We start from the raw sequence: 26,058 nt of genomic DNA, 5'->3' as shown, positions 1-26,058 counted from the left end.
TATATTGCAGGAGTTTTCTATTTTATTTATTTATGGTTTCATTGGAATGATAACATGTTGGTTTTTCATCATGTTGAAGATGATGAAAAAGCTGAGAAGATGGAATAAGATGAGGATGAAGTTCATGTAGAACTTGAGATAGGTCTTAACCAAGAGGACCTATCAACCCAAAAGCAGTCTCGAGTTGTTTGGACCGAAGAGCTACATCGGTGTTTTGTGGCCGTTGTTAATGACTTGGGTGTTGACAGTAAGTTATTCACTCTTTCTACAATGCAAAGTAGTTGTTATCTTAATTGTTATTAATTGCTACAATTGGTCAATCAATTGATGTTTCTGCTTTATTTTAGCAATACTTTTATTATATATTTGTGTAGAAATAGCAATCAAATCCTAATAATATTACAATGATTATTAGGATTTGATTAATAGATTGGAGACTCTTGCTGTGTATGTTTGTTATATATTTGTTATTAATTGATGAAGTATATGTTTGCTGTATTTTTCCAATTGCTGTATTTTTTTGGTCAACATTATTTTGAATGCTTTCTCAAATACTCTTCCTAATCTGTAGTGCACTGGAGTAGATGTCATGGCATTATTGTTAATGAAGTCTGACACATTTGTATGTTCTTTTGATTGCAGAGGCTGTGCCTAGAAAAATTCTTCAATTGATGAAGGCTGAGAAGCATCTTACTAGGGTGCATGTGGCCAGCCATCTGCAGGTATTTTTTTCTTTTCCTTTCTCCTTAAATTTCATAAAACCAAATCTTTTCATTCATAGAGCTTTATTTGTTTAACTTTATTTGTTTTTGCAATTGTTGCAGAAATATAGACTCCGTCTGAAAAGAATCAGCTCTAAGGCAACCCAGCAAGTTAATAATGTCAGTCCTTTTAGATCCTGTTCACCTGGTGGGATGATTAATAGATTGGACACTCTTGCTGCTCTGAATGTGCCAGAGTTGCCTTCTTCGGCAACTCTTCAATTGGGTCATGCACAGAACATAAACAACTCAACCAATGGTCAACTTCAATTCCAAGCAGCCATAGTTTATGGGGTTGGCCATTTCCAAGCAGCAAGGAGTTACAAATAGTCCTAGGCAAGCAGCAAGGATTATTTGTTGTGTATGTAGTTGTATTGTGTAGTTGTAAATGGGATTCAAATTCAATTCTGTTTGCCTGTATTTTACAGCACAATGATTAGTCTGATCAACATCAACACTTTTTGTGAATGATTGAACAAGGCTATTTGAAAAGAAGGATAAGTCTAATGTGGATGGAAAATTTAGCTTTCTAAAAATTTTGTGAATGATAACGAAGTGTCAATTACTAGCATAAATGTCCATAGATTATTCAAATGTTAATGTTTGTGAATACCTTTTTCTGAAGAAGTTAAAGAAAACTTGAGGGTAGAAACTGGAGGACCAAACAACAAAAAGAGGTCCATCCTAACACTGGGTATGAGAGTTTCATGTTGTTTACATGTTCTGATGATATTCACTCACATAAAGAAAGATAGAGATCAAGGCAAAGGGGAATAAGAACTCGTTATATAACACAAAAAGATAAACACAAACTGGCACCGAATGCAAAGAGAGCATAAGAAACTGTCATTATATAACGAGAATAATGCAACCCTCATTCTGTTTTTTTTATTTTTATTTTATTTTTTTTCATACATGACTTGTTGTTTAGTGTTATTATATTTTTATTGGTGATAGGATATGAAAAAGTGTAATTATTTTACCTAATTGGTAAAAATATATATGAAGTAAGAAGATGACAAAATATATGATAGGTGGACTTGTATAAAGATGACACTAGCCAACGATCATGTTCTGAAACAAATGTCTTAATATATATCTATTTGTGCTCGCTTATATATCTAGATTATTGAACAACTGTTGTCTCAAATCCATGGCCTATTTGATGAAAAGAGAGAAAATTTATTTATTTAATCATAAGCATTTCTTCAAAATTATAATGTTGTCTAGTAGTTTTTTTAGTCAATTTTTTTAAATTTTAAGGGAAAAATGTTTATTATTTTAAAGGACATAATTTTATATTATTTTAAATGAAATTATATCATTTTAATATATATTTAATGATTTTTAATATTTTCTTCCCTCCGTATAAATAGGAGCATAGAGACCTAAAATAAAAGTCATCTAATTTAAAATGACAATTAATTGTTTAAAAAAAATGACAATCAATTTTTCCAATTTTAAATGTGTAAATTTTTTTAAAAGGTATATTCTCAAAATCGTTAGCAATGATAAAAGTGTTTTCTAATCACAATTTATGGTTTTTACGGAGATACAAATGAAATCAAATCTAAAAATATTTTTAGGGAAATCAAAGTCTCCTGCTACATTAAAATCAATCTTTCTTATGCTCTCACCATAAAAAGCCGTGCATTCCTTTTCTAATTCTTTTTGTTTTAAAATTTAGGTGGGCTCCACCATTTTTTGTTTCAGCAAGAGAGAAATGGCATTTTTCTGCTGCAGGAGCGCCGTCAACCCCATATTTTTATTATAAAACATGATACACTAAATAACCTATTTTGTTCAAACTCACCATTTAGATATGGGAAAATTCTTGTACATACATTTTATTATAATTATGCACTAAATTAATCAAAATACATTATAATATTTTAAATTTTGAATCCTTTCTTTAGTAATGGTTAAACAAAGGAATACTAGCATTTTTTTTTTTTATTAACACATTATTGATATTGTCCTTGTAAAAATTGTGTTTTAACTTTGAGTAATTTATTGTCCTTTTTTTTTTGGATATATCGGCGAATTTTATTCAAAAAGGCCCTCCTATATATCCTCGAAATAGAAGACCTTGTTCCCAATTTTGTTGCCTTAAAAGCGAGAATCGGTGTTTACAGAAATAAAACTGGTAAATTGATGCAATTCATTAGTTACGTTCGAAAAATCGTTACATTTTTCGTAACGAGGAAAACCTGACAACATTTTAATATTGATATCCAATTACAAAGTTTATTGGTAATGAATTAGCATATACGAGCCATTTTTTTATAACATGAAATTTTATAAGCATAAGCAAAAATTAAAGTTAAAAACAAACACTATTAATCCATAAAAGGATGAAATGTCTAATACAACAAAATAGAAATGAACACTACCATGCAAATAATAATCCAAGCTCAATGACCTTAACAAAAGCAATAAAAAAAGAAGAAGAAGAGACTTTACAAAGAACAAAATGCACTATTTCTAACAAACCCAAATTTAACATCATAAGAAGTACTTAAATTACATAGGAAGCAACACATGAAAAAACAAACTGAAGGAAGAGCATTTGAGACACCCCAATTGGCAAAACAGGATCATGGTGCCCAGAAGACTTTGCATGCTGAGAAATAGACTCATCTGGAACCATCACCCTCACAATCATCTTCTGTCCCTTGTCACAATGCCCTGATGCACCACTTATGAAGTAGAAAGTCCCTGAGTGTTCAAACCTGAACACAGTGTTTCCAATGTTGGAAAAGAAAGTTGGGTGAGTGGCATTGCAATCCTTGTAATCTTCCTCACCAACCTCCATCACAGAGTCCTTCTTGTACCAAAAATCTACACAAAAACAAAATCAAAAAACAAAAAATTAGTTGGTTACTAATATACCCTTTTGTTTCCTTATGAAGAAAAATGTGTTTTGTATATGTTATGTGCATGGGAAATAGAATACTATAGGAGAGTGATGAGTTGCATACGAATGGTGTCACCAACATGGAACCTGTTGTGTGAGGCCCAATCATTGTACATGTTTGTGTCATTGGCTGGTGGAACAACCCACCCTTTTATGTCTCCAACTTGGAACTCACTTGAAGCCACAGAGAAACATTGTGGAACAGAGAAAATGGCTAAGAGAAACACAAGTAGACTCATGGAGGAAGAAGAACAAGCCATTGCAAGTATGAGAGAAGGCAAGAGGAGAATGAGTGCAGAGAGTTTTTTTTTTTTGGTAAAAGATGCACACTATGGTGTTGTGGAAAGTGGAAACTCTATTGAAATTGACTAGTTTTAATACATAGAAGTTGCATAGAGAGAAAGTGGCGAAGTTGGGTATTCCTGAGTTGGATGAGAAATGGAGGTAGTGGGTGGTTACAGTTACATAAAAAGTCCTACCTTTGAGCTTTGGATTTGATAATTAATTTGACTTGGTCATTTGGGTTTATCATACAGAAAATTTGGTGGGAAAATATAGATATATTCAAGCAGAAAAATGAAGAAAAAAACTTCTATAATCACGGATTATGGGGCATAGTGGCTTTCTCATGACTGACTTTAAGGTACTTGGTTTTTTTTTTTCTCCTTGCTTTCATTGGGAATTTATAATTTACCAAAATAATGTTTTAAGGTGCTACTTTTATTGCATTTCAAAAGCATGCAAAGCACGTGGAGAATGTTCACTTCATGTATTGGTCAAAGGTGATAGATTATTCTTGTTAGTTTTGTTAAAAGACTCTTTGATCTCATGAGCAAAAAGGGAAAACGTACAATTTTATTATATCTATATAATATATGAATACTATTATTATATCTATATAACATTTTGTATTATATCTAACAACATACAGTTATTGGTATAGCACTAAACAAAAGCACACAAAGTGGAAATGGATTGAAGACTATACACGATATGACACATTGTTTTACAGGATAACATATATATATATATATATATATATATATATATATATATATATATATATATAACATGATATTCTTATGAAATTTCCAAATCTCTTGCATGTTCAGACTCTTGATCAGAATCGGCATTAGGTCTTGTGCCTTTGAAGGATTTCAAACTAATAATTCGAGGAAAAGCACTTTTTGATCTGATTATTTTTGAAGCTCCATGCTTGTCAGCAAGCTCATTAGACAATGTTTTTACAAGATAATCGAAGCGCCGCTTGTAGGTTGGGAACCTTGTGATAAATTTGGTGATCCCTTGGAGCCTGTTTAATAGATATAAAACTAAAATCAAAGTAGAATAAAATAAATAAATAATCATTTTCCATTAAATCCCGACTAGTAAGAATAGGGGTGAGGACAATCCTTATACACAAGTCTTATTAAAAGTAACTAACATGATTTGGTCTGATAGATATATACCTTCTAGCCAATGCATCAAGTTCAGCAAGTTTGATGTCAGATTCAGGTGTTGTGCCAATAAGTGAATTTTTTACCCTATTAGGATCACCACTCAAGAGAACCAATTTGCAAAGGTAGTCCTCTTCTGACACAGAAAGATTCACTGCTTTGATTTGTTCTTTCATAATCAAAAGGGGATTAAGGAACCATTCAAAAAATTTCTCCTTTGGTCTGTTTGTGGTAGTTAGTTTAATATCATCACCTATATTAAGGAAGCAAGCAAAATGATTTCATCAAGATGATTAAAAGCAAATAATCTTGAAAATCAGAAGCAAAAGGGGCAGCAAGTGTTCCACTTACTTATCAATATACCAGAGGAATTGGCTTTTGCAGAACGCAAGAGTGCTTGGAGAAGGCAATATGCTGGTAAACCAATAGTAATGACTCTACTCCCTTTACCAGATATAGCTTCTTGTATGTCTTCATGTGTAATTAATCCTACAGAAACTAGTGTTTCTCCCACCTTATGACATTCCTTGAACAAGCCATCCAATAGCTACACAAGTTATGAACAGTGTTTATTTAGTAAAGCCCCCAAAGCATGATGCAAAGCATGAACCAAAAAAGGGTAATATTTGAGTCATGTGTCATTGGAAACAAAATATTAAAAAAAATACCTCAAGTGGTTTCAACTCAGCAATGTTACTTTTTATTGAAATCGTTCGAGAAAGAGTTTTTTTTAAGGACCTGGTTCTTGAGAAGGAATTTGAATGGGAAGCTGTCACTGACATTTCAGCCTTTTTTCGATATTGAGGCCTTCCAAACACAAATCAAGAGCATTAATTACAGGTCACTCAACAACATGTTTCAGGAAGCAGTGCAGAATAAAACCTTGGGAAGCAGGATCCTTCTGGCATGTCAAGAATATCATTGCTGTATTCATCATAAAGGGACAAAGCTGCAACAATGTACCGAAGGCCCAACAAGAAAGAAGACTCCTGCATTTCACAGAACAAATAAACATATATCATGCCTAAGAGAAATCAATGCATCAATAGTTTCAATATACTTTCAAGGTGTTAGGGCATTATCATGCAAGCTATTATTTGAAAGGCATTCTTGAAGCATACTTTCAAGGTGTTTTAAAATTTGAAACTTCTCCTACACTCTCTAACTGTGCAGTTTTATGGCTTGACTCATTAAAGGTTCAGATTATGAGTGAGTTATTTATCAGAGTCATAGATAGCATATTTAAGCATTTGGACTTAGCAAACATTACAAGGCAGGCAGTTCAAGATCCATATTGGACTTGAGGGTCTAACTAAGGCAGTGACGGAGTAGGTGACCATGCCAGCAACAAAGACCCATCAATGCATACTCAAACTAACCAAGCAGTGATGGAACTAATATTCTTTATGATTTGGATTAAACTTTTGTTCAGCGTGGAACAATAGAGACAGTGAATCTTGAAAACTTATTTTTTATCCTAATCCCCAATTTTCCTACAATTCATCATCAGTCTGTCTTTGGAAAATTAATCAGTCTAGAAAAGCATAGGAACAGTCAAGTAAGCGACCCACCAAAATGCTACATATTTCACTCTGTTGAGATATATAAAATCATTAATGTAGCCACACCCAACAGCTTAAGCTTTTGGGTTGAATTGGTTCTTTACATGGTATCAGAGCCTCGTGTCCCGGGTTCAAACCTCGCCATCCCCCACTTTCTCTTGTGGAATTTTTTAGCACAGGTAGGCTGGGCTTGTTGCATCATCCACTTTTCAAGCCCAATGAGCTCTCGTGTGAGGGGGCGTGTTGAGATATATAGTCCTACATTGATTGTATGAGCAACTAATGTGGAGTTTATAAGGCCTTGGGCACTCCTACGAGCTAGCTTTTGAGCCCTTTCTTGGATGTTAACTTGTCCTTACCAAGAGTGAGATCATGAACAAAACAGGTACAACCAAAGACATGTGGGGGGATAGAGGATAGAGAAGAACATCTGGAAGCAATAAGTTATAAGGAATGTCATTATTAAGCACAGATGAAGGAATACGGTTGATGAGAAAACAAGAGGCAAGGACTGCATCGGCCCAGAAGTGAAGAGGAACATGCATGTGAATAAGAAGAGTCTGTGCAGTCTCAATGAGATGTCTATTCTTACGTTCAGCTACTCCATTTTGTTGTGGAGTGTGAGGACGAGTAGTTTGGTGTAAAGTACCCTGTGTGGCTAAGAAATTAGAAAAGTCAACAGAAACATATTCCTTAGCATTATCACTACATAAAATACGAATAGAAGCACCAAATTGAGTATGAATTTCAGCAGAGAATTTTTGATAAATAGAAAATAACTCAGAACGGTTTTTCATTAAATAAATCCAAGTACAACGGAAAAATCATCAATAAAGGTAACAAAATACTGAAAACCTAAAACAAACACACTACGACTAGGACCCCAAATATCTGAATGAATAATTGAAAAAGGAGCATCAGCTCGTTTATTGACACGATTAGCAAAGGAAGAGCGTATGTGCTTTCCTTGCTGACATGACTGGCAATCTAAAGTCTGAAGACCGGATAAAAGAGGAACCATCTTCTGTAATTTTGAAAGAATAGGATGCCCGAGGCGACTGTGGATGAGTTGTGGAGATTCTGTGAGAGAACAAGCAACTGAAGGACTCGGCACAACCAGGTACAACAGACCCTGTGACTCACGGCCCACTCCAATCGTCTTCCCCGTACTCGGGTCCTGCACAGAAACAGAATGGTTTGAGAAGGTGACAATACAGTTAAGAGAGTTGATCAATTTACCAAGAGATATTAAATTACAAAGAGATGTTAGGAATGTAATAGACAGATGTCAAGGTCAATGAGGAGGTTGGACAGATTTGTCCAATCCTATGAACAGGGGCCCTAGTGCCATCAGCAAGAGTAAAAGAGGGTAAATTATCAGAATATGTAAGGGATGAAAAGAGTTCCTTATTATCACAGAGGTGATCAGTAGCACCTGAGTCAAATATCCAAGGACCAAGTGATGCAGAATGAGAAACACAAGCAACGGGATTACCAGTTTCTGAAGCAGAGGTCTGAGACTGAGGAGAGGCCTTCTTGAGAAGGGTCTGGAGTGCTGCATAGTCTTCAGAGGAGAGAGAGACTGTACCATTTGAAGCAGTTTCCAATTGAGCTATATTAGCAGCATGAGAAGGTCACAGGTGAGGATACTTTGTGTAGCAACGTTGCTCATAATGACCAAGTTGCTGACAATAATGACAATGAGGTCGCTGACCACGTCCTCCTGGGCCACGTCCTCCCTTGCCTCTACCACGACCATGTCCACCTCCAATGTTCCCACGAAAGTCAGTACGAGAAACTAGAGCAGTGGAATCAACAGCAGCAGACGATGCATGAGCAGATTTCTTATTAAGATTCAGAAGACGCTGATACATCATTGATAGATCAGGATCCCCACTAGTCAAGATAGTATCCCGGACATTATCATATTCTTCGGGGAGACCAGACAATGTGGCAACCATAAAGAGACGTTCCACCTGTTTCCGATATGCAGAAGCATCAATAGGGTAAGGCAAGATATCCAAAATTGCCTACATCAAAGATCGACTTTTGCCAACGTATGTCTCCATCTGAATGTCAGATGATTTGCTCAGTTCCATAAACTGAGAAATGATGAAATAATGCTGCTGAACATCATTAGTGTAGAGGTTTTTTGCTTCCTCCCACACTTCAGTGCAAGTTTGAAAAGAATAGAAGATGTCCAAGATGACTGGATCAATAGATTGCCAAAGGATACTCAGAAGCTGGTTGTCAATCTTTTCCTAATCAGATTTTTCCTCCTTAGGAACATCAATAGACTTAGTCGTGAGATGATTCCCATGTCCCTGTCCAAAGAACCAAACTCGAACAGAGGTGGCTCAGTTCTTGTAATTAACAGAACCCTTCAACTTTGAAAAGGTAATGGGCCCAACATTGGTGGAGATGATATTGGGAGAAGTTGCTGCCATTATATTAAATCACAAAGATATAAATCGAGTAAATAGGAACGAACCTGATCACCGATCAAGAAGAGGTGCGCACAAAAAGTCAGACCCACAGAGAACCAACCACAGATCTGGAAAGAGGAGAAGAAGGCGAGCTTCTCTGTCCAAGACCGACCGGAAAAAGCTGCCGGAACAGTGCACACGCGCCGGCAAAAGGTGGCGCGTGAGGCCCACGCGCAAAGGAGTTGGACGGCGCGTGACGGTTGCGATGGTGGCCGGACTTCCATAGACTTGGTCGCCGGGAGGCGACGGTCCTGATCGCGTATGGTCTGGGTTGAAAATTCGCCGGAAAACTTCTCCGGCGGCCTGAACAGTGACGGACGGTTGTTCCGGTGGCTGTCGGAGGTGCTGACGCGTTCGGGAATTACTCAGAAGGGGTTTACAGCCCTTGATGGCTTGCCGGAAGGACGCACGGCAAAGAAAAGAGGACTCCTAAGCAGTGGGCTTAGGTTTTAAAGCGAAAACAAGGTTTTAAGCGGAAGCGAGGGTCCCTAGAACAAAAAAGCTCTAGTACCAACTTGAATATAACCCAAACATAGCATAATAGGCTATAGTAACAATAGTATTAATATGAAATGAAAACTTATGTGAGGATTTACCTGATAAGAAACAAGACCTGCATAGGCACCAAGAAAGATACTAGCTGCCACAGATGCCAGAACTGCCCCAATAACTGCCAGTGGCCACAAAAGGATAACAAGGCCTGCAAAAGGCACACATATTGTCTCCAAGAAAGGGCCTTCACGACCTATGAGATCATGAAACAAACGATTCCACCCTTTAAAAAGCATGTAAGGGCCTTTGCATATGGCAACAAATGATACAATTGGCATATCAACTATGATTCCAAGAACTACAGCTACAACAGCACCGGGGAGACAAAGCAGCCTGCACCAAAACAGAGAAAAGAAACATCATTAAATTTTCACAGCAAACCATGATACATCATAACTCCTTTGTATCAGAAAGCATCATATGAAATATGGAATATCATGAGTCATGTGTATCTGGAAGACACTTTTGAAGCTAAAAATTTGTTTTGCTTTGAAGTTTTCAAAATCTACCAATACTGCTTACTTATTTGACACTCCAAGAGACATAGTTGATAATCTTTTGTTAAATATAGCATAGACCACAGATACAACTAAAACAAAAAATGCACAAGAAAGAACAAAATAAAAACAATTTAGTTTCACCTGCTTAGCCAAATTGGTAACGAAGCAAATTTAGGCAGCAACAATTTTCATGCTGATCATAATAGTTTCCATACATCAAATTTTACTTGTTAATTGGAACTTCATATCCGATGAAAAGAGTTGTCATTCTCAAAGATGATACCTAATAATAATGCCTTCTGTCAATATTTTCTATGACTTGCAATTATGTTTGGCATGCAAATGATGCATGATTAAAATCACTAGACCAACATAATAAAATTAAATATGAAATATAAAAGAGAAGTACCGTCTATGATTTCAAAGACTAGATGGTTCAGAAAATAGCTATATGCTGAAACAGAAACTTATTCAAGCCCAATTCTTCTATGTTCATCCCTATTTCGCCTAACAACACCTTAGGGCTTGTTGGGGAGTCACTATTAAAAGGGAAAGGGAAGGAAGGGGAAGGTTTTACTCATGTCTTCCCCTTGTTTGTGAGTTTTTAAAAATGGGGAAAGAGAATTTAAGATTTTTGTAAATCCCTCCAAAACCCTTCTCACCTTTAAAATCAAAGTTCTCCCAATTTGGGGGGTTTGAGGGGGAAATATCCTTCATTTTTAACTCCAAAACATAGGGAAGAGAATACCTTTCCTTTTCTTTCCCTTCTCCTCCAAACTCCCAAACAAAGTCTTACTGGGATTTTAATAATAGTGTGTACAACAAAGTCCAAGGTGTGCTTTCATTAGAGATATAATAACATAACAACAAACAAACTTAGTGAGAAATATAATGACATAAAACCTGATCTCATAATATTTCCCATTTGGAGGCCCCTCTTCTCGCAGGTCATCCATAACCGAGAAATAAGTATGGAAGCATGCATTTCTTACATCCTTGACAATATCAAAGGTCTTTAAAATAGTGCTCCATGTTCCATCCTGTGGATGCAATATGAAAATTTTATAAGAGAGCATAAATAACAAGCATTTTAATAACTTCAAAAATAAAAGACATACAGTAAAACAATGGAAAACTTTGTTCTCTTTTCCTCCCTCTACAGCTTCAAAAGTAGCAAATATTGATGAAAGAAATCCATAGGCTGCTCCACCTACAATACTTCCGAAAATTCCAACCACTGGCCACAAAATCAACAGCACTGGTAGTACACATGTGCACATAACAACCTTCAGTAAAGGCCCTAATTGTTTGGATCTGTAAGTTAGGGAAATCAATACGAGGAAACAATTAAAAATTCATATCAATGAGCAAAAACTTGAGACTTGAAGTCAAGGAAAGCACCTCACAACACAGTAATATGTCCAAATACTGTGCATGGCCCAAAGACCAAGTATGATAGCTGAGTTCCCAATTGTCATTATTAAGCATATCAATGGACAGAAAATGAGACCTGAAGTAATGGTGCAGTTTGAGTGTGAGTAAGTTTGACAGTCAGTCACTCTCCTCATGCAGAAACATTCACTTTAGTCTTTTCTAGTATGGTAAGCACAACAAATAGAGCAGCTATTACATATTCTGTAGTGGAAAAGTAAACAAGCATTTTAATATGTCAAAGTTGGCTCTAAACTACTATATACTTGTTTGTCGTTCATACAGTTTTTCTTTTTCTAAGTTTCAAAATCTTGCGTTTACATAAATCTTATATGTTGTGCTTAATGAACAAATATACGAGATTGATCACCAACAAAACATACGAAATTTAATTGTTTTCCCATATTAATAAAATCCAAATCATTGAACGCATATTAGATTGTCATTAATTAAAATGAGTAAATCTTGAACAAATATATTTCAAAATGGAACACATGTGAGGAACACCAATGTTCACTCCACCGTAATGTTAAAGAAAAAGAAAGCCTACTAAATTTCACAGAAAAATGAATGATTACATAAAATAACTTGTAATAAAGAAAAATAAGCATGCATAGATGTTCCATTACAGTATTGCATTTAGTAAAATAATCATCAAGAAATTCCTTCTCTTGTATTCAACTTGTATTTCCCAATCAAAACATAACAAAAAGAAGCTCAAATAACACACAAGAATGGAGCCATAGTCATTGAAATTCACCTTTGATGGTGCCTAGAAACCAAACGCCAATGAAAAAAGGCAGAAAGCAGACAAAGCTCCACAATGAAGCCCAAAATCCCTTGGGAGGTTCCATTGCTCACCAAACCCAGATCTATGGAAACCACCACTACAATCACTGTCCTCAAGTAGTAAAATTCCAAACTTTATCCCCCTTAACCTTCGTTGAGAAAAGATAAAGATTGAAAACTATATACCCAGAAGCCGAAAACCAGTTTTTCTGCAAGCATAACTAGTTAACTTAACACAAAAACTCAAATTGCTCTTCATTCAGCACCTAACAACAGGTGGGTCAATCTTACACCCTATTTTCTTCATCTCTTTTTTTTTTTTTTTTTTTTAAAAAGATTGAATTGGAGACTTAAAATAGTTGAAATTCTTGAAAAGCGTACTGTTGGATTGATCTTTTTTTCTCTTTAAAGAATGATGAAACAATGAAGCAAGAAACAATAGAGTGAGTTACATTATGAACTAAGAATGCATGAGCATCACATAATGCTAAGCCAAATACTCATATCATATCTCAAATCTCTCATTTCTTTTGAGAATCTGCAATTCTATTGTGCTCTCCTTTGGGTTAAAGCAAACAAAGTGTGCATTATGGTGACTTGTGAGGTGTTCTTTGTTTTGATTTGATAACAGGAAAAAAAGGAAGTGACCATTTTGAACGTTAACAAACAACACAGAAGCAACTTTAAGTTTATGTCACATTATAAATAGCAACATTTCTCGTTTTCTTTTACTCTTCCTATTCCATTTTTAAGGACTAATATATGACTTTCAAAAACTAATATCACTTACCCTATTGATATTTTTTCTTTTTTTCTTTTTTTGGAGTTACCCAACCCTAATTATCTCTTTGAGACGAGTTGGCTCCCTCCGGTATCCCTACGAGCTTCGACTCTTTGAGCCGGCTATGGGACTAATCCGGAGTGCGAGGGAACAGTGATGGCTAAAGGTTCAGCCCCCTCCCCAAGAATTATATGAGTATGAACATTAGATAAACATTAGATAAAGTTCGACGTCGTTTCGATGAACATCAGATAAAGTTATCTAAAATAACTTTAGAAAAAACAAACCCATAATTTATTTGCCTGCACGATCTTGGGGAATTCCTACAAATTGAAAAATGCTAAAAAATATTGTAAATAACAAAAATGTGATTATTTTTTTCCCGAAAGAATTCACACTGACCCTTAGAACTTAGAAGTTAGAACGATACAGCAGCATTGATTCGGTAAATAGTCCAATTCTTTAGTGTCAGGCAATTGAAATATTCTTTTAAATCTCTTAATCCTGAAGAAAATAAGCTTGCGTGCGTTTAACTCAATAAAGAAGTGAATTAGTGAAACTGATTTCAACATTATCTAAATAAATATTTTTTCCCTACAAATAATTAAATTATATAATTATATTATTATTAAAATATCCTTTCAGAATACAATATGTTTTTCAGTTTATAAAGAATGATATCATCATATAAAAATATTTAAAAATATATATATTGCCACCCGTTATTAAAAAATGTCACAATTAATATGAAATGTAAATAAACAAAAGAAAAATCAACTTTGAAACTACTTTGTTTACCAAAAAAAAATACAAAAAATAAAATAAAAATACATATAGAGGCCAGGGTGTACTGGACAAAAGAAAGTGTCAATGCTCCACCCATCTTCAATAACTAAATTAAGGTTTGAAAATTCCAGTTGCATTAAAAAAGAATGGTGATAAATTGAAAATGAAATAAATTAGTGTATTAATTATTATTTATGAGAATGTAACGCACAGCCATGGCATCATTAGAATACCCCATTACTTCCTCCAATTCGATCACAATCAATATATTGCTATTTTACTGGCCCTTCAAACTATCACAATTTTATTTTTAGAGACTCAAAATCGGGATTATTGGTTAAATAATTCCTTACCAGTTGATCTACATATTTGATAGTCGATGTCATCTCATTTTTCAAATACACAAACCAAGATTCTGTGCTATTTAGTAAATTTACTTCCATTTTCTTTTCCTTTTTTTGCTTTTGGGGTTTTTTGGTTTTCTCAATTGGAGTAAATAAATATATATTTAGTTATTATATTATTTTGCTTTAAATAAAAGGTATATAATAAAAAAAATTGAGGGATTTTGGCTAATCATACATACATGTTAAAAACATAAATGTAACTTTTTTTATCCAAATTATGCAAGTCTTGTAGTCACAAAACTCGAGCCACAGAGAGATATTTAAACAAAATATAATTCACTTTCTTGTCACTTATTGCAATTAAATTTTGGGAAAATTATACCACACAAGTAACTTACCCGAAATGTTGAGTTATTGAACTGAGACACATAAATAATTTTATTATCTTTTAATAAAATTTGACAGAAGTCCAACATGAATATATTGAACCAAATTATGCATGATGTTTATGTACGATACTACTAATTTGAAACATAGGACAAAAATGGTTGACGTCCTTGGAGTACGAAATAATCTTGTAAAAAGATTCAAGTTTTATTAATTTATTTATTATATTGGAGAGCAATAAGAATGTGGTATAGTATATATTATCCAAATTTGTGGTAGCGCCTCACTAATCCTATAAGATAAATAAAGGGTCACCTTTTTAGCTAAAAAAGAAGAAGATATTGTTATCAAAAAAAAAAAAAAAAAAAGAAGATAAAAAAGCAAGGAATCATGAACTTAATTTTTGCTAAAGAATTAATTATTGGGTCACCTGTAAAGTTTTGTGTTTCTTTTTATATATTGCCTTTCACTTGGCCTACACTTTTAAAGTAATTTGAGTTACTCTGCACCAAACAAATGTGATCAAGACATTTTGTGTACCTTTTCAATTGTTTAGAAGTTGAGGCTGACATGGAAGCTATCAGAAGGGGTGTTCAAAATGTCCAAAAAAAACCAAACCAATTCATAACTAAATCGTTTAAAATTAGTTCGATTCGATTTTTGTCAAAACCAATTATAAACCACCCCATACACACCCCTAGCTACGAGCACGAAGCGTGAATTGTTGGCCAAATAAAAGAGAGATGAAATTATTGTTATTATTATTTGTTTCCTCATCTTTAACAAGAGGTTTTTCTTATAAAATGAAGTAAGAAAAAAAGGTTTGCTTTTTCTGCAGTTATTGTAAATAATTTATCTGCAGTTATTGTAAATAACTTATCTGCAGTAAGCCTAATACAACGTTGTTTTGAGGCGAAAATCATGTTTTTTTTGTAATCTTAATTTATTTCAGGTTATAATAGTCTTTATATTTATAATTTTTTAATATTTCAATACCAAAACAACGTTGTTTTGAGAATAAATACAGATAACTTATCTGTATTAACTGCAAAAATATTTTTAAAAAAGAGAGAAGATAAACAATGATTGTTAGCCGCGTATCTAAATCTAATATGATTGCTAAAATATCATCTTGCTGGGTTGCAAGATTAATGAATCAGCCTCCGTTTGCTTGTTGATGAGAAAAGGAGCATCAATAGTCAAGTTATTAAATAAGTAACACCCATGTCTCTTGTTCATGCGAACAATACAAGCACCAGACCCAATTTTATTTTTTTTTAATTTTGAAAATAAAAAACTCAAATATTTTTTATGTTATCTAAAATGTTGTGGAGAACTGTGCTTCTTGTATAATGAAAAATATTTTAAGTGCTCCTGCATCCATTGCTCGATATATTCATCCAATAAAAATAAGATTTCAGCATTAATATGTTGTCAGGTTAGTGATAAGAAGGGAGAAAAAAAATTAACCATCATCAGAAATTTATTTATAATACAGGTGTTTATCTTGAATGACAATAATACCTATTACTGGATGCAAGAAGAGTGGGAAAAAAATATATTAAAATATTGTTATTTTAATAAATAATTACTAATATATAGTTGTTTTGAAATTATTTATCAATTTATTGCACTTATTCACGTCCAAATTGGTCGTGAACATTCACGCCTAAGTTAGGCGTGACTCAGTAGGAATTCACGCTTAATTTAGACGTGACTCGTCTAGCGTTGACATGTGGAATAAAAAGTGAACATCTTAATCGTAAAATTTTGGAAGGCCATAACTTTTAACTGGGTATTCAAATCAGGTAATTTTTTTATTACCCATAACTTTTCGAGATCTACGCAATGACATGTTATTTGATATATTTTATCTCTCACAAACACGATTCGAATTTGCAACAATAATACTATATGAACGTTTAAATCCAGAAGCCTCTGAGTTCTTTCCAAATCAACACAAAACACAGTCTTCTACCTACTAGAATCTCCATATCTTGATCCTATGGCTGTATTCTTATAACTGTAAATTGAGACTTTATCTTTTAAGTCGTGGTCTGAAATTGAAGATGGCACCAAAGTGGATTAGTCATTCTATAAATTATGATACTTAATATCATATTAAAAATATATTTTCTATCAAGTGTTTGAAAAAAAAAATAGTGTACAAGGTTATTGAATCGCAATACGTATTATGTATCGTTTGATCAATTTTTCGTATCGTTAGTAGTAATGAATTGTAAAATATAAAAATATAATAAAAAATATTTAAAAATATATAACTTTTTTATGACTTTTATCGAATTGTATCGTTAGTTACATCCTTCTGAAGTTTGGAAACGTCGTCTCTGATACGAAACAATGGCTGGATTCGTTGGAAGTTTATAGTCTTGAATGGTTTTCAAAAATAAAATATTTCTTCCTTAGAGATTTATAATATTTATTTAATTATTTCCTTTATTAATACAGATTTTTTAAATTGATTTTTGAGTTTAAATCACAAATCAAATCTTTATTTTCTTTTCCTTATTAATAATATTTTTTTATTTTTTTTAATTTAAATCACAAACAAAGTTATTATCTTTGTGAATGAAGTTATTTGATTTTTTACTTCCCAACATTAACAAAGTTAGATGTTTGTTTTTTGTAATATTTTTTTACAATTTCATGATTTTCAAAAAGAAGACTGTGTTTGTTGTTGGTTCGAAAAGAACTCGAAGACTTTTGTGTTTAAACGCTCTTATAATATCATTGTTGTGAATTCAAATCTTGTTTGTGACATATAAAATATGCCAAATGAGGTGTCACAGAGTAGATCTCGAAAAGTTATGTAGAATAAAAAAAAGTTATCTGATTCAGATACCTCAGTCAAAAGTTATGGCCTTCCAAAGTTTTACAGTTCGTAAGTTGACTTTTTTGTGCCACGCGTCAACATCAGACGAGTCACGCCTAAATTAGGCGTGAATGTCTACTGAGTCATGCCTAACTTAAGCGTGAATGGTCACGCCCAATTTGGACGTGAATGAGTGCAATAAATTCGTAAATAGTTTTGAAACAGTTATATATTCGTAATTATTTATTAAAATAATAATATTTTAATTATTTATTCTTCTATTAATTTCGAAGAATAAATAGAAGTGTTTTATTAATCTCATGCAATAGGAGAGAAACTCTCTCATGTTGTAGACACAATCATATATGAGACTTATTCACTTATAAAAAAAAGAAAAAAAAAATGCAACACGAAAATTGATGTATGTGTAAGAGAGAAAAATATTCTCTGACAACATTCGAAATCGACTTTTTCTATGGCAAACTATTCTTACTTCTCATGACTTCAATATATTGACTCATATTGGTGTCTTTCAGTGCCAACCAGTGGCGGAACCAGCAAAAAATGTTACCATGTGCCAAAAAATTGTAACATGCCAAATTCTAAAAAAATTGAGAATCAGCTCGTGCCAAGGTCCCAATCGGTCTCAATATGACTCCGCCACTGGTGCCAACATTTTCTACCCAATCGTAATTATGAAAACATAACACCTATTTTATCGTGGCCTGAAACTATAAATCTTCTTTCCATAAGCATCGCATGGTTGATGTGATAATATTTAAATGATAGCTAAGCTAAGTTATTTTACTCGGTATAAGTTTAGTTAGAATGTATATTAATACAAAAGTGAAATATTACATATGTTATAATATTTTTAAGAAGTAGAGATATGCTTCATTATGCACTGTTGTGGCTAGATTTCGATATTATACTTTTATGCTTTAAGATGGAAGCTTAGTCATTGATAGAGAATGGGGAGATTGATACACATGCATATATATGGTGGTTTTACTTTATGATATTGTGTCATATTCTTCATTGTAAGTGGACTGCGCAATTTTGGAATGGAGGTCAAATGAGAAGATTTTAACCGTCCAAACAAAAATTATGGGTGATGATTTATTTACCTTTTATCCTAATAAATTTTCCCATCGTTGTTAATTTGTGTTTGGATGGATGAAATTCTTTAAAAAATACATCATCTCATATCGCATGAGATAATACATTCTCTTGCAACTTACACATGTACTAAAAGAAGGAAATCGTCGAATGGGTGTAGTTTAGTTGGCAATACAGGTTAAGTAGATAGCAAGAAAATTCGATTCCCACTAAATACATTTTTGGAAAGGGACGACGGACAAGGATCTTAATTGTGGCTAAATCTCAACTTAAGATTAGTCACACAGCTAACTCAAAGAGATGAAGCTTATAAAGATACCTAGAAACCGACTCGCCTCAAAAGATAATTGTGGTAGGTATAAAAAATTCTTATGTGCAAATCCTCGTGTTGGATCGCATATGCACTTGATTAAACCACAACATATAGGATTTAATGTTTCTGCTTTTACTGCAGAAAATATTTTTCTGCTACATTCACATAAAAGTGAGTGAGTCACAATATATATATATATATATATATATATATATATATATATATATATAGATAAAAAATGATCAATGGTATCACATGCTTACAAATCAGAGTCGTTGATCTTTTTTGATCTAATAACTCTCAGATAAGGTGTCAAACGATTCTACCCCTATATATATATATATATATATATATATATATATATATATATATATATATATTCGTAGCCACGTGCTTTAATCCTCTGAGCTACAGGCCCACCCCGTCTCCACTGGATATATTCCCCAGAATACCCTAAAAAAGGGAAACCTTTACTTTCCTCAGCCATTTCATTACGGCTTAATTAAGAAGATGTGAAAGCGCCCCTCTATAAGAGCAGTGTGTTCCGAGGTGTGAAGTGGGAGAAAAGGGATTTCATAGTAGGGGTTTTGAATAAGACGACCTTTTCATTTTTCGTTCTTATTCATTTTTCATATTTGAAAAACTAATAAGAATGAGACGTGTTAAGCTTTTTTTTTTATCATCCTGACGTCAAGCTATTTTTTCGCAGGATCTCCCCTATAGTGTCATCCAACCATTGCATTGCTCTCTCTCTCTCTCTCTCACAGTGTAGTGTAGAAATGAATCCTCTCATGTATAATTTAACATGATCATGTCATGTGGGAGAATCTTAATCATTAATAATTAAATCAACGGTGATGCTTGTGTAATTTCTTATTCTTATATTTTTTCTCTCTCCTCTCTTATCACCATTAACTCACCCATATATGATTATGATTGTCCTATCAAAGTCAAGTGTGGCCCTCCAATAACCCAAAACTGCAATCAGTGTAATGTATCCACTTCACTTCACTTCACTTCCGAAACAAAACATGATGCATTCTCTCAGATACAAATTCTCAAATTGGGCGGGATGGGATTTAATAACTCTTTCTTCTCCGCGAAAAACCCTAAGCCCCCTTCTCTTCTCGTCTCACCCTTCAATCAAATCACAAAAATGGTTACCATCTCTTTTCGTTATCATCTCTTCCTTCTAAACAAACGATTCATTGAATCTGACTTGAATGAATGTTCGTTCTTCTTCAAGCTTTCTTCATGCTTCCTTTCTTTCTTTCAATCAAATCACAAAAATGGTGGTTACCTTTGACCGATGCTCAACTCACAATAACAAAAATTACTGGAGAGAATGAATGTTCAACAAGCTGCGCTGCCAACTACAAGCAGCTCAGCTCAGCTCAGCTCAAAAAGGGTGTTGATGTTGATGAAGGTATTATTATCACTACTTTCTTTCGCCTCTGCTTTTATTTCATTTCATTTCATTGGTTCTACCATTTATTTTAAGTGTGTTATTGTTAACTGAACTCTTTCGGTGTTTCACTCTCAAATTTTGTCAAACGAGAAATGCATTTACCTTGTTAAAAGTAGGAATAGTGTTAATTTCAAATTTTGTTACGGTTCAATGTTGTGTATGATATATATATATATAGTCTTCCCCATTTTCTTTTTTCTTTTTTTTGAATTTCTTAGCTGGACTGTTCATATCATGGTATAGTCTTGCCCATTTTCTTATTTATCTATTATATTCAGATTAAAATGAATGCAATAGCGATGGGCAATATGGTCATCCATAAACTTTGTGTTTGCGGATGGAATCTCCCTAGAAGTATTAGAATGGCAGTAAAAAAAAGGTTGGTTGGGGATTCCATTTGTATCATCGGAGGTACCTCATTTGACTACGAGTATATATGGGTTATTTTTACGCTTATTTAGTATAATAAAAAATAAGGATTAATATTTTTTATATTGAAAGAGAAAATTTTACTTTTTATTACATATAAAAGTATGTGAGATTTATGTTTTTTTTTTGTTTTTTTTTTCTATTTATATGGGCTTTGCACACTTTTATGTGTGTAGAAGATTAAATTATTGCTTACAACAATATTAATCCCATAAAAATGTGACGTTGATGATAATGTACATTTTTTTTATGTTCAATTTCATAAAATAAGTAAAGATTAATTTTTGTTTATCTCGTTGCATTTTTTTTGGGTGCAAGAAGGTTTTATAGCATAATTATATGACTAGAATCTGAAGGTGATTTAGTGCGTGTTCGGGAGTTTTTTTTTTTTTTTTCTTTATAAATAGAAGTTTAGTTAAATATAATTTTACAAAAGTTCTAATCATAAAAGGAATTTTTTTTACAATGAAGAAAAAAATTAAAAGCAATTTTTTTTTTAATATGTATGTCAATTTTTTTAGGAGTTTTTACTCTTATTCAAAAAATTTATTTTATAAATTTTATCATTTAACCTAATAACAAATCATTTCATATCCCTCCCATCAAAACACTATCCCTCCCATCAAAACACTAAGAATAACAGTATAAAATTATCAAACAACTTTTAACTTTATTTTTTAATTATTTTTTTAACTTTAATTTAAAAATAGCTTTTAGCTTTAAAAATATATGCTTTTATTTAGACCGATTCGACTGTGGATCAAAAAATTGGATAAGATTAAAAATAAAAGGGAAAAGTGTTTGTCATTTTAAATGATATAAAGTTATGTCATTTTAAGAGAGAGATAGACACAGAATAAATTTTTTTATTTAAATTTTAAATTAAAAAAAAATCACCCACTTTCTCTCTCCCATGATTTTCATTTTCTGTGTCTATCTCTCTCCTAAAATGACATAACTTATGTCATTTAAAATGACAAACACCAAGCCCAAAATAAAAAGTATTAAATTAAAAATATTTTAATTTTTTATACAATAACTTATTTGTAATATTTAAAAATTATATGGTTTAACATTACAATTTTAATAACAAGAGTCCAAAAAGGAGTTTTAAAATATTTTATTAAATAAATAACTAAAAGCGGTTTATTAGACAGCACATAAGGGAAGAAAAGAAGAGAAGCATGTTAATATGTTATACAAAGTGGGAAAAAAAACTCTTCAAATAATATGAGTGGCTCGATCCTTCCATTAAAAAGGTAATCTCTCTCTCTCTCTCTCTTTTTAGATTCTTGCATTTAATATTGTTTCTATACATCAGAATTTCTGTTATGTATGATGGACATGAAATCCAAGGTTTTCTGCTGCTATGAAAATGGTTTCTCGATTTTATGATTTTTTTGTAGACCGAGTGGACAAGAGAAGAGGATGAGAAAGTGCTTCATCTTGCTAAGCTTATGGCCACTCAGTGGAGAACGATTGCTCCAATTGTTGGTCGTACCCCTTCTCAGTGCCTTGAACGGTATGAGAAACTACTTGATGCAGCATGTGTAAAGGATGATAACTATGAACCCGGTGATGATCCGAGGAAATTGCGTCCTGGGGAAATTGATCCGAATCCTGAGTCTAAGCCTGCACGCCCGGATCCTGTTGATATGGATGAGGATAAAGGGAAGCTAGGGAGAAACAGCTTGAGGAAGCTAGGAGGCGGAAAAGGAAAGGAATAGACTATAATGCTGAGATTCCCTTCGAGAAGAGGCCTCCTCCGGGGTTTTTTGATGTTGCTGATGAGGATAGACCAGTGGAACAGCCCAAGTTCCCTACTACTATTGAAGAACTTGAGGGAAAAAGAAGGGTTGATCTTGAATCACAGTTAAGAAAGCAAGACATTGCAAAGAATAAAATTGCACAAAGGCAAGATGCCCCATCTGCTATTCTGCACGCCAACAAGCTGAATGACCCAGAAACCGTTAGAAAGAGATCAAAACTGATGCTTCCGCCACCTCAGGTTTCTGACCATGAATTGGATGAAATTGCAAAGTTGAGTTCTTGCAGGCAGTGAGGAATTTGCAGAAGGTAGTAGTAGTGCTACACGTGCTCTTCTGGCTAATTATGCACACACACCCAGCCAAGGAATGACTCCTCTAAGAACTCCTCAGAGAACTCCAGCTAATCGGTGGTTTCCGGTTCGATTATCTAAGAATATCCATATTTATTAGAATGGAGGCATTGCAACTATTGGAGGGGTACATATCCAAGAACAGTTAAAAACAATGACGATGGAACCATGGAGGTCAGTTATATCAAGAACAACATTGCAGTAGTGAATGATGTGTTTATTTTAATAAGTGGATCAAATTTGGTGGGAAAATATAGATATATTCAAGCGGAAAAAAGAAGAAAATAAATATGCTATCACGACTGAGATAACTATATGAGTTATATTTATCTCATTTTACATGAGATAACTAAATTTTTTACACACAAAAGTTGGGTGGGTTCCACTTTTTCTTTTTTTTCTCTCCTCTTAACTATGGATCCCACTTGCAATCTTGTTTCTACAACATAAGATAATTATTTTTCTACAACATAAGGAAATTATTTCCCTTACTATATTTTAGAAGAAAAAAATCCGCCAGACTTGGGGAAAAAAAATTATACTGTAAAAAAAGTGTCTTGATAAATATCAACAAAATTATAATCTCTTTAATTTTTTAGTAAACTATAATCTATTTAATTTTAAAATAAAAAATTTAAACATATTAGTTTTTACAATATCGGCTTCCTCAATAGCTAATTTCAAAATTCATACTTGTCATTTGTCAAAAGCCGTTTTTATCTTTCTTTTGGACTGGATTGATATGAATGCTACCCGATGCAAAACATTATTCAAAGATCCTATTTGTACAGATTAATATTCTTCCTTCAATGAAATGACTAGTTGATTTTATAATATATTCTACATATCAACTAAAATATTTTAGTATATACTAAAATATTTTTTAAATTTCTTTACAGTTTCATGTAAAAATAAATTACTTAAAGATAATTTGTCGTTTTTAATTTTTTTATAGACTAATTTTTCTTTCTATTTTGTGCATTGAAATTTTTAACATAATAGGAAAGCAAATAGTTCACCTGAAGAAGTAATTTAATACTTAAATAAATGTTATCAAAAAAAAAAAAAAAAAAACTTAAATAAAAACAATTAATCATATGTCAAATCAAAAAGCAAATTCCATGGACACGAATTTGCTAAGGTATTTATAGGCCCAAACTAAGAAAACAGTTGGGCTGTAAGTTGGCCCACGAGTAGAGTTGGCTTTTGTTTGTTTGTTTCTTTTCTTTCCTTTTTAGACCCAAAACAAAGATACTACTACCCTTAATTGTTTTTTTTTTTTTAAGTATTTATTTGTTTGTTTTTTAATTTATAAGTATATTTTTTTTAGTTTATATTAATTTTCATTTAACTTTTGAAGTTTATTTTTTCTTTTCAAATCAATCCTTACATTTAAAAACATTTTAAAAATAGTCTTTATCATCAGCTTCTGCTTTAGCCACGTCAATTTAAATTTTATTCGATGGTTTATAGAGAACATATAAAGAACAAGTAGTAAGCAAAGAAATTACACCTAAGCAGAAAAAAGGAATAACTACCATTTTATTTAGTTCTGATATTTGGAGAGGAGAACTCCAATTATACAGTTCATACTTGCGAACACAAAAAAAAAATATTCTAACATTCAATATTACAGGTGAGGTTGTGTCTTATGTCACAAAAGGTTGCCTCTCTACAGACGAAGAAATTTTTATGAGAGGAGAGAATAATAAAATATCAAAGTTATGAATATTATTAACATTAATAAAAAGAATTAAAAATTGTATATATTTTTAGGGATGAGCTAATTATTAAGATTAATAATTTATTATAATCAAAATTATTATTTCATATCTATAATAATAATGATAATAAGGTTTCCAAACTTCTGCTGTCGCTAGGGGTGTTTGCAGTCTGGATCGGATCGGTTTTAGAAGCAAAATTCATCTGATCCAATCCCTTCGGTTTGATCATATAATCATCCATTCGATTTGAATTTTTTTTCAAATCCGATCCGATCCAATCCAATTTTTTTCGGTATGGATTGGATCAGTTTTCGGTTTTTTGAAAATCCTAAAATTTATTTCATGATTATTATGCAAATAACATCTTTTGTATATATTGGCTTTGTAAATTTTTTTTTTGAAATACAAAAGCATTAGTAAACTATAATATAGTTTTTTTTTTTTGGCAATGAGATATAAAGTTCTATAAAGATAAAATTGTCTTGATAAGATATGACTAGATTTTTTCTTTTGTTTAGTTGATGGATTAATGGGTCTTTGATTTACAAATTTTTAGGCTATGATTAGAGAAAAATCCAAGTAGGTAGAGGGGAATTAATATATTGTATCGGTTTGGATTGGATCGGTTTTCATCAACCCATCCAAAAACTGATCCAATCCAATTAAAATTTGCATTTTTTTTTTCGGTTATCGACTTTTCGGTTTTCGATTTATTCGATTATCGGTTTTTCAGTTCGGTTACTGCGGTTTGAATCGGTTTGGATCGGTTGATGAACACCCTTAACTGTTGTTACACCACTTTTTCTAATGTAGCAGACACATAAAAATGAAATCCATCTATATATTTTTATTTTTATTTTCAAAAAAACTAGGATCCACCGGCGTTTCTTGCTTTTTTATGGGTTATTTCAAAAAAATTCGTCTATAGTAACAACAAAAGTACATTCCCCTAATAATAAATCAAAATATAAGAAGATGTGACAACCCAACTCCAGCATATCTCTCCGTTGGGAAAAAATTTAACATGCTCCAGACTCACCATTTATTTAGTGGTTCTTTTTCTATAAATGAAAAATTTTCTTCCATTTCTACCCTTTTCTTTTTGATTTTTTCCTCCTCCGTCCCTCTTTTTTTCTATTTTTGGAAAGAACCACCATGGTCCCGTCCCACAAAAAATCTTCTCCTACCTGGGATCCACCCTTCCTCTATAAATTAAGTTTCAGGAATTATAATAAAAACATTAGAAAAAATCTGTAAAAACAAAAAAAAAATGATAATGTAATATAAATAGCACATT

General features: G+C 32.8%; 2 protein-coding genes and 1 pseudogene across 2 annotated transcripts; 1 reads left to right on the top strand and 2 right to left on the bottom strand.

The window, feature by feature from the left end:
- Positions 1-3,279: 3,279 nt before the first annotated feature.
- On the bottom strand, positions 3,280-3,863 carry LOC133309129 (early nodulin-like protein 21). The gene is made up of 2 exons (XM_061509867.1): positions 3,743-3,863; positions 3,280-3,602 (listed from the first exon to the last, which is right to left on the bottom strand). Exons 1-2 carry the CDS (start codon positions 3,792-3,794, stop codon positions 3,280-3,282), a joined length of 375 nt encoding a protein of 124 aa, XP_061365851.1. The 5' UTR covers positions 3,795-3,863.
- An 895-nt stretch (positions 3,864-4,758) lies between these two features.
- Positions 4,759-12,527, bottom strand: LOC133309128 (uncharacterized membrane protein At3g27390-like). The gene is made up of 10 exons (XM_061509864.1): positions 12,427-12,527; positions 11,637-11,745; positions 11,354-11,549; positions 11,139-11,275; positions 9,780-10,068; positions 6,018-6,124; positions 5,804-5,942; positions 5,487-5,682; positions 5,148-5,388; positions 4,759-4,990 (listed from the first exon to the last, which is right to left on the bottom strand). Exons 1-10 carry the CDS (start codon positions 12,518-12,520, stop codon positions 4,759-4,761), a joined length of 1,740 nt encoding a protein of 579 aa, XP_061365848.1. The 5' UTR covers positions 12,521-12,527.
- Positions 12,528-20,366: 7,839 nt separating this feature from the next.
- Positions 20,367-23,137, top strand: LOC133309127 (cell division cycle 5-like protein; annotated as a pseudogene).
- Positions 23,138-26,058: the final 2,921 nt, after the last annotated feature.

Source organism: Gastrolobium bilobum, unplaced genomic scaffold (genome assembly GCF_033153095.1).
Source record: "Gastrolobium bilobum isolate Gb01-03AN ecotype WA unplaced genomic scaffold, APGP_CSIRO_Gbil_v1 utg59691, whole genome shotgun sequence".
Taxonomy (NCBI): Eukaryota; Viridiplantae; Streptophyta; class Magnoliopsida; order Fabales; family Fabaceae; genus Gastrolobium; species Gastrolobium bilobum.
The sequence above is the reverse complement of the archived record's forward strand: the minus strand, read 5'-3'. Positions and strand labels throughout refer to the sequence as shown.

Excerpts from the sequence above, each read along its gene's own strand:
- LOC133309129 (XM_061509867.1), bottom strand. The coding sequence starts at position 3,794 with ATGTACAATGATTGGGCCTCACACAACAGGTTCCATGTTGGTGACACC. Across the intron at positions 3,603-3,742 it reads CCATGTTGGTGACACCATTC|ATTTTTGGTACAAGAAGGAC; the intron begins GTATGCAACTCA and ends GTTTTTGTGTAG.
- LOC133309128 (XM_061509864.1), bottom strand. The coding sequence starts at position 12,520 with ATGGAACCTCCCAAGGGATTTTGGGCTTCATTGTGGAGCTTTGTCTGC. Across the intron at positions 11,276-11,353 it reads AAGTTTTCCATTGTTTTACT|GATGGAACATGGAGCACTAT; the intron begins GTATGTCTTTTA and ends TTGCATCCACAG. Across the intron at positions 5,943-6,017 it reads GAAGGATCCTGCTTCCCAAG|GCCTCAATATCGAAAAAAGG; the intron begins GTTTTATTCTGC and ends TGTGTTTGGAAG.